Source organism: Rhea americana, unplaced genomic scaffold (assembly GCF_003343005.1).
Source record: "Rhea americana isolate MKP2758 unplaced genomic scaffold, rheAme1 scaffold_8, whole genome shotgun sequence".
Taxonomy (NCBI): domain Eukaryota; kingdom Metazoa; phylum Chordata; class Aves; order Rheiformes; family Rheidae; genus Rhea; species Rhea americana.
This window is the reverse complement of record NW_028186978.1, coordinates 10,451,359-10,460,915: the sequence shown is the minus strand read 5'-3', so window position 1 is coordinate 10,460,915 and position 9,557 is coordinate 10,451,359. Positions and strand designations below refer to the sequence as shown.

At 35.7% G+C, this 9,557-nt stretch overlaps 1 protein-coding gene across 1 annotated transcript in view; it reads left to right on the top strand.

The window, feature by feature from the left end:
* The first annotated feature begins 266 nt into the window (after positions 1-266).
* Positions 267-9,557, top strand: part of STIM2 (stromal interaction molecule 2) — a 34,490-nt gene continuing 25,199 nt past the window's right edge. The window contains exon 1 of the mRNA XM_085322901.1: positions 267-407. Within this exon, the coding sequence (XP_085179027.1) occupies positions 345-407 (63 nt within the window). The 5' untranslated portion in view covers positions 267-344. The remainder of the gene's footprint in view (positions 408-9,557) is intronic.

Below are 9,557 nucleotides of genomic sequence, written 5' to 3'. Positions count from 1 at the left end.
TGCTGCTTTTCTTGGACTACTGCTTATTGCAGGAAACAGAGCTGTCTCCACCTCTCTCCTAAGCTTTCCTACTGGATAAAAAAAGTGGGTTTTTTACACTTTTTATTTCTGTAAGAAATACTATTTTTCACCTAAATTTGACATCTATGACACTGGGGGTTTGTGCAGTGGAGTGTATGTACACCTGCAGAAGCTTGTTTTCTCTCTTGCTTGGAAACTTTATATTTTGGAGCAACAGTAGTTAACATTTCTATTTTGACTCTTTCCCCTCTTTAGACCCCTGCAGTTCACTCAGCCCACCGTGCTTTACTGAGGAGGACCGATTCAGTTTAGAAGCTCTCCGCATGATACATAAGCAGATGGATGATGACAAAGATGGTGGTATTGAAGTAGATGAAAGTGATGAGGTAGGTGTGTAAAGCCTTCAACTATTGCATACCTGTGGACTGTTTTTTCTGTTTTACAGAATCCCTTTGTTTCTGAATTTGAGTGGCTGTTGCTATGTGTGTGCTGTGTAGCCCTTTCCACAGCCAAATGTTGAAGGAAGGTCTAGTTTCTAGAATTGTCAAAACCTGAATATTCCTTTATACTACAATAATGAACAAATTCTCTATGTAAAAGCTACTATTTTTGTAATTAGTGTAAAAGATGGGGAAATGGTTTGGCTTGCAGTGAGGTAATTAAAAGTTGACGTGGTCTTCTAACTGGCATTTTATTTTCTTTGCTTTAAAGTTTTTCCTGCTTAAGGCATTACTGGACTTTTGTTTTCATGTCAGATCTCTTCTAGCCACTTCATGGCACAAAACTACCTGTTACAGAAAAGAGTCTAGAAAGCTTTCTTATTTTTTTCTTTCTTTTTTATGGGCAAGTAATAAGCACCTGCTGCTTTTGGTTAATGGGAGTCCTACTGGCCTAAGGAACGTTATTGATACCTGCCTGAAGCTTTTTGGAATTGTACTTTTAGTGATTGCACTTGAATGGAGTTAGTATGTAGGCTGCTGGTAGCCCTGGCAAAGGAGTTGCGGCTATGCTTGTTTAGCTTTGCCATCTGATTCCCGAAGTGAATGGGGAGGAATGGAGAAATATCCATGTAGTTCCAGTATCTTTGTCGCTTTTACTTTCTGGCAGTTGTCAGGTACTGACTTGAAGAAAGGAAGGAGAGTGAGGATGTCTGCTGTCCCCTAAAAATGAGRGTCTTGATAAGCCTTTCCCTGCTGATGGTGAGTGGGAAAAGAATCTAGGCCTGATTTCTCCTCCAATTTTTTTGTAACATCTCAGGGAAGTAAGATCGTTCTCCCTGAATGAGTTAAGTTGTCAATTATCCTTGTCAAGTTCACCATGATACTACTTAGACTTTCTTCCATGACAACTAAATCAGGTATAAGTGCTGTTTTGGTGTGTGGCAGAACTCTGATTTTTCTGAAGAGCAGCGTACAATAGAGAATGATCTAGATTTTTTTTTTTTTTTTTGAGGAAAAATCTGCTTGGTACCTTACAGAGCACCTTCGTGAGCTCGTTCAGGCACTGGAAATAGCCTAACTGGAGTTTCACAGAAATATATGCTATTTTAGCTAGTTGTCATGGTGCTTGTTTATTTGCTGTTAGTGTTTGGGACAGACACTTTCAGGTCTTTCCAGTCTACAAACCAAAACGTTAGTGACACACCATAAGCTTTCTGAACAATTCCACAGTATTGTGCAATTTTCTTAATTTGCAGGTACTAATTATAAAGGAAAATAAAGAAAAATAAGAAAATACTGAAATATTTATACATGGGAAACTTTGTAAGGATTAAACAGAACTGTCCTTGTTTCCAGTATATTTCTCCATCTTTGAGCTTCAGTTTCATCCTCTTCCAGAGAAATGTCAAGAAAAGTTCAAGCAACAGAAGCTACTTTTAAACCTGTTAGAATGACTGAGATTAGAACAGTCATGAGGATATGCTGTTAGGAGAGACAAGTGAAGCTATATATTTGGAGTATTCTACTGTGCATAAAGCAAGAAGACTGAGAAGTAGCCTTTCTTCTACTAGTTCATTGAAGAAATAGTTAGTAAACRTGTTAAATCAACATTTTCGTTCCTACCTGTAGTTTTCACACAGAGAGTGATGACTGTGTTTTTGCATAGATGTATTTTCTTCCAGGGAGTTGAAAACAAAACTAAAATTAGAATTGCAACTTAATTGCATCTTAAACTAGTAACCTGTGTTCTTGTTTATAACATTCTGGCCAGATTTTTTTATTATTTTACTTTTCAAAAATCTGACAAACTACATTGAACAATATAGTTATCAACTTATCTGATTTACATGTCTGATTAATTTCAGTAGATCAGAATATACACTAAATATGTACTAATATACACTAGTTAAAAACAAATTGTATGCAACACAATAATGCTACTTGCTTTGATTAAGAATGATCGATATTTTAAGAACCACTGTACTAAAAGGCAAGCTTAGATGAAGTACAGCAGAGAAGTGGATTTCCTGCTCTTTCACACTCCATGGTTTTTGCTTGCAGTAAGACTCCTGGAAGGACAGTAAGAGTGTATTGATTAAATATTAAATAGCACAAAAATAGTGTTAGCAGTTTACAAGTGTATATTGACATGGAGGAAGGAAGTCTTTATAAGTTACTTTGAGAGGAAAGGCAACAAGGGCTTAAATYGTTGAACTGTTTTAACTACATCAGTTTGCTAATCTAGCTGAGAATCCAGAGAGCAATTTCAGGTGTTTCATTTGCACACCATCTTTTCTTTTTCTAATATTTCCCATGTCCTCTTTCCTATTGTAGTTTTTCTGTGCAAAACTAACTTCAATATGGAATCATTCTGTAGAGACTATATCCATTTTCAAGTAATGACTGTAATGCTAAAGGATAGTGAAAGAGTTTAATGTGGTGTCTGTTGCACATAGCTAAACTCTTCTCAGCATAATAAATGGAACTTCTCTAGGATATAAGAAAATCGAATCTTTACTAAATCCCTCAATATGCTTCAATGACTGAAAAATCCTGGGCTAAAAAATTGTGTCAGATTCTCCACATGAATTTCATCAGGTTTTGCTACAGTCTTCTCGTATATATATACAGGCTAAATTCCAAAGGTTTCCAGTATTTGAAGAAATAACGTCTTATGAAGTCTTCTAATAGAGAATGACTCTAGTTTGAGCACAGGGTAGTTATTTTTTTTCCCTTTGAGTGTTCATTCTGTTACCTAGACTAGGTGATACAACTTCAAAAACTTTTAAGCTAGAAAGCCTTGAATTTTTGYGTTCACTAGAATATATTTTTCTAATTCTACTTACTAGGATAAAAAAGCTTTTTGTCTTAGTTATGGGTTTTGAGATATTTTTRCATTTGGAATTCACAACTTCCTAAAATTTGCTGAACTGGCTGTATAATGATATACTTCAGAGCAAGAAGTACAATTTAAAGATTGGTTTGGRTAATTATGTTGTACTTTGAAGTAGTTTATGCTGTACTGTACAGCAATTGCTTTTCACAATGTGATATCTTTCTTCASAAATTAAAGAGTACTACAGAAGGGAAGGTGGTAGGATGTAGACCCCCTCCCCTCACCCCCGTGCACACACTTGTCRTTGGGGCAGGCTAATATGCCTTTCCTAATGAGTCAAATTTGCTGCTATTACTGTTTTACTGCCAACATACGGAAGGTAGCAGTTGTTTAAACTGGTTTTAAGATGTAGGCTGTAAAAGGTTAACTGAAAGAGAGAATGTTATTGACTGAGGCTTTAGTCAGGTGGTGTGGGAGGCTGTCTGCCTCAGTAAGCATCTGTTACACCATGCATATATGATTTCCTTAATGATGAAGAGGCACCAGCAATGAGACTTGTATTCATTATTTACCTAGGCTTCTTATCTGTTTCCAAAGAAACTTTACRTTTAGATCCTACACCCAAGTAATAGAATAGGCTGATGTTTTTGAAATAGTAATATCTTAGTGTGGATATTATGTGACTAAAAAGCTAATGGCATGAATTTACAGCTTTGTGTGGGATCTTTGGATAGATCACTTACTAGATTAGGCAGAGAGATTTCTTGTGGTTTTTTTTTAACCAATTTACTTGCATGATTACTGAAAGGGAAAAAAGACTTTGCAAAAAGGAAGTGAGTGGATTAGTGAAAGCATGACATGACTGGAGCATAATCTTTTAGCAGTTTGGTGAAAGAAGGCAACTTGAACATCAGAGGCTAAATGTGTAAGTGCATAACTTAAAAAAATTTGTCTGGAGGCAATAATCAAGAAACTAGCTTTAGTGATCTAAGCAACAGGAGAAGGATGATCTAAAGCAGAAAAAGTAGCTAGCTTGCTCTGATCAGGAATGATATTTATTATTTTGGCTATAGTAGGTTTAATTTGACAGCTTGACAGAGGCAGGCTGTCTGACAGGCCATGATCTTTCTTTAACTGGATTTAACTGGAAAAAATCAGCTCAGAATGGGTGGGTGCTGTGAAGCCATTTTTATGAGGACTCAAGGTCACATTTTCATCTGAGATGCAAATGATCAGAAAGATGGCACAAACATAACATCATGAGAGAGTATGCTGCATTTTTAAGGGAAAATGAAGGGGTGGAGACTAAAAAAGTCAAAGAAAAGGAAATAAAAATGGAGAAGATACTTTAGTCATGAGTAAACAAAGCAGACTAAAAAAATCTAGAACTGGAATGAGTTCAGAATTGGTGCTAATTTGTAATTAAATGTTTTATTATAAAGGAGAAGCAGTTCATGCTCTCATTTCTTTTATTCTATAATTTATTTGCTAGTGATATCCTTGATTGTTTTTTTCTTTTAGCAGTTAAGATGTTCTGTGCATGTGCACATCACAATCTGTATTACAAGTTTTTTTTTGAAATATTATGAAATTGTATCAATATTTTGGCAGAATCTGAAAAAATGAATTTTGACATATAACTTCTAAAGATGAGATTTTTTTCTAAATTACTGTTGAAATAGGACTGCCTGTTCCATTTGCATGAAAATGAGTTGGAAAAATTCTATGKTTTTTTTCATTCTTTAATTTCTTAAGTAACAGATTAAAAAATTCAAAGAAACATAGTTAATTTACTAGATTRGACTAGAGACCTGTTGCTTTCGGTATACTCTTCTGGATGTGCTAAGTACTCAATGTTTCAGAGAAAATTGCAAGTATTTCYATGACAGGAAACCCTAAAGAATCAACTGTAAGATACAGTTTTTCACATTTTAAAATTGTATATTTTGGATGTCAGGAGYGCAAAGTACAAGATTAAAGATCGCTTTCAGAACTTGCTAATCTTATATAACCCTGGATGACTTTGCTTAATGGAAGAGCCCTTTTGTATTCTTGAGCACAAGCAAATTTTTATGCAGAGTTTTTCTGATTGTTACATCTTGGAGTGGCTAATGATTTAGTGAAATATTTTTGAGGAGGGGGGAAATTCATCTGCTATATATGCAGTGTTTAAATAAAATCACAGGTAGMTGTGGGCTAGCGCATGTGGGTGTGTGGAATTAGTGAAATACATACAGTGTGAGAGTGCTGTAACTTTTCCTTTTGAAGATGAGGAGTCTGAGAAGCAGTAACGTCTCTAGGCTTACCCAGAGACTGTTGAAGAAATCCAACTAAATGTTATAGTGCGGTGTTTTTATTTATTTTTAACTTGAAGCTTGTGTGACCTAGTTTGAAAGCCTGATCTCTCTTTTTACACCATTTAGCATATGTTGGGCCCCTGTGAAATTTCAGGAACCTGAGTTGTTAGTATTTCAGCTGGGAGAGATTCTGCTATAAACTGAACTCTCACTTGCTTTTCTTGTCTGCAAACGCACATTCTCAGCAAGAAGCTACATGCCTCTAAAGTTCCCTTTTTTTGTCCATTTTGGGTTTTGTCATAATTGTTCATATAATAAATATTCTTAGATTGGTGTTTGTGCTCATGTAAACTGACTTAAACTTCAGAGTGAGCCTGTTGAGCAAAATTGTGTGGTAAAGAAATACCTACTGGAATGGTTCAGAAACTGTAAGTGTGTAACTGTTTTGCATAATACTGGGATAGTTCCTGAGTCTGTTTTGCATCTCGCTCTGCAGGAACATTCTGTTAAGAACACTTGATCTCTCAAACAAATCTTTTGAGCTGCCTAACCAATGTAACACGTTTTTGCTCCCAAAGCTGGTAGATTACTTTAAGATTCTATTGTTTTCAGTAATAATCTTCATTTATGGTTCAGCTGTAGGTCTGTTTTGATACATTTGAATATAGAGGTGGAAGGTAGCTTTATTCAACATTGAATTTTTTTCTTTTGCTAGTGGTATAGTATATTCCAATAACTTGAAACTAAGATTTTTCTCTTTGACTTTAACAGAAGAGTTGTTTGCATTGAATTTTACTGTTGAGCTGTTAATTCGTTTACCCCTGGTTGTTTGAAAGGGTAAAAGGTTTTTTAGCCTCTTGAAGTTTAGTAGCAACTCTAACCAGCCTAAGCAGGAAACAGCTGTGGTCTGAAAACATTATGRCTCTGTTAGTCAATGACTATGTCCGTGCAAAGAAGTCTTGTAGAGAGGCATCATGTGTTATCATAGGTGCAGTTGCAGAAACCTGTTCTAACGGGTTTTGGATTGGACCTTCCTCATGCCTTACCCTCTTGGAAGTGCTGGAGCTAATACGTAGCTGCCTACACCTATTTCTGCAGCACTGCAGGCATTTAAGTCTTGCTGCAATGAAATGTCCTCTCAAATGCTGACTTGCACTTCAGAAATGGCAAAGTTACTCTACAGCAGAATAGCTACAGGTTTATTTTGTGCTGCAATTGTAATCTTCTTTTTTAATAGACCTTGTAAACTATTTGGGATATAGCTGGTTCCACTTTCACARCTGTGGACCATGTTTTTCAAGTAAAGTTTTCTGTTATGTTTAAATGTTACTTTACTATGTAGCATCCTTAGAAACTGTTTCTATAATAGGAAAAATGAGAACATAATCATWGTAGGTTGTCAATTAAAAAGCACACTTGCCATAATGATAACCTAATAATTATGACTAATCTGATAGCAGTACATGGGGGATATTAAAGACTCTCTAACAGTGACTGCTTTAGGTAGAACTGGCCCTAACTGAGCATAGGGCTTCAGATTATAGGAAAAAGAAAGTTTTAACTTTCTTCTGTGGTGTTTTATTTTTGAAGAAACAGACCTAAAGGAAATAACCCTATTTAAGGAATARCTGTTCCAGGAAGATGGTAATACTAAGCCAGGAAATGTTACTAATTGCTCTTAAAGTAAACTTGTCAGTTAGAGGGTCTATTTTAAGTTTGTAAAACTGAAAATCAAGCATGCAAGCCTTCACTCAGAAGAAAGTATAAACATAGAATATGAGTGTTTCCTTCTGCAATTAATGAGGTAATCTTACTCTTCCACTGAGGCTCGCAAAAGTATGYGGTTGTTCATTTGCTTCTCCACTGGCAAGGAGCAAGGATCTCTTGTAACTTCCATGTTTCTACTGCCCTGCTTCTTTCTGCATTGTCACATATGGCTTTAGCTTTTAAGTGTTCTGTGTGTCAATCCCCTATTGGATTTTAGTCTCTCCCTGTTTCTGAAGGTTCTCTTTTTTACTTTGTTCTTCAATTTAGTTGTTGTTGCATTTACTGGATTTTGGTGCATATTACAATGCTAAAGACTTCCTGAAGAAGCTTGTGACTTACGTGATGTTTTATAATTCTCTTGCACAGCTCTACAGTTGCATTTGCTCCAGGGAGAATGTTTCTGTCTATTGCATTGCTGCATCCTGGGCTCGGGGCTGTGAATTTTTGGAGTGGCACAGTTGTTATGGTACTTTTTTGGATTAAAACTAAGTTTTGAGTGCAAACCRTTTTTGGTTGTTGCTGTTATTTGTTTTAAATAGTACTCTCTGCTTGATTTTGCAGTACCTAGTTTGACAGTTGATTACTTTTTCATTGTTTCGCATAATCTTCATGTAAGCTATCTGTYTTCTTGGTTTCAACTTCGTAGTCTTAATAGGGCCTTCTCCCTGTTGAGCAATTATGTTAGCAAAGATAATCCTTAGATGCTTTCTGTCAGAGTTTATTCTTTTCATCTTCCTGTTTAGAGTTATTTTTCTAACCTYTACTGTGTGTATTTAATGACTAGGGCAACAGAAGAGAGATTAGCTACCATGGCAAGGAACAAAAAAAATCTCGCTTTACCAGTGTGCGTGTGTGTGTGTGTACGTGGTGTGGGGTTTTTTTTATGACTTTTTTCAATTTAAAGCACAATTCTTAATTCTTAAGGAGAACTTCCATATTAGGCCAACTTTGAAAGAAAGATATTAAGAAATGCTGGTTGATCATATCATATTTCTTCATTAGTGAATGCATTAATTTCTTTGAAAAGTGACATTCTTGTATATAACTACACACACTTTAAAATTTACTGTTGTGACAGTCCTGTGTTACAGAGCTTACGGAAGTCATTGGGTTTGTTYTCATAGGAAATGAGAGTAATGTAAATAAGATCAAAAAGAAGTGGGACTTTTTTTTCTTGAAGAAATTCTCATATAAATGCATCATAACTCCTTTTTGAGGAGTAGCTCTGTACTGATTTTCATATGCAAATGACTCAGGATTCTGTTTTGTGTGCATTGGTTTCCTCTTAAAAATAAATAAATAAATAAAGCAAATACTCTGAACAGTCTCTCAGCATAAACTAGATCTTTCCCACTGTTGTCCTGTCCTCCCAGCAAATTCTGTTGTGCACTRCTTAAATTTATTTTCTATATTTCTGATGAAAGTTGAAATTAAACTTGGCAGTTGTTTTTCCTCAACTTGTTAGCATAGCCTGTGTTCCTTTCACAGTTTTGAGAACATCAGTTTATATGTTAACTCTTGCTCCCCCTCCTGGCTTTGTAGCAGAACAACATGAAAAATGGCAATTTTTGCATAAGTTCTTCTTTGCCTTGCTTTTCTAGGTGTYGAGGTAACTTAGAATAGAGTAAATTCAGAACATGTTCTTCTAGTACCTTATGGTGCTAAGGGATGAGCTGTAACACCTTAAAGGTTTTCTACTTATCTGAATTGGTATTTTCCTTCTYTTCCTTATTCCTATCTCAATATGTAGCATTTTACATATTTCCTAACAGCAATGCATCTTTTCCTTGATGGCACCTGTAATTGTTCAAATGTTCTTGTCATAAAATATTTCATGACCTTTGCCGTCAAATAGCAGCAAAGAAAAAAAGTGGGTTTGTTTCTTAGGAGCAAAACTGACTTGGTGGATATGTTTAACTGAAGAGATGCAACGTGTGCTGGAAGCCCCTTTAGATACAGCATGTACCATTCTGTTTGTTGTTAGAAAAAGCATTAGCCTAGAAGACTTGATTTTTGAGACAATTAAATGCCCACATTGGCCATCTGGAGTCTCCAGGGTCAGTGAATCACCAGCCAGCAAGTTGAAGAATGAGTGTTAAATGTTCCTTAACCTTCTTATGAAGGGAGGTAGTCTTTAGAGGAAGGAAGCCACAACATACTTGATTTGTCTTTTTAGTACTTTAATTTTTTTCAAGC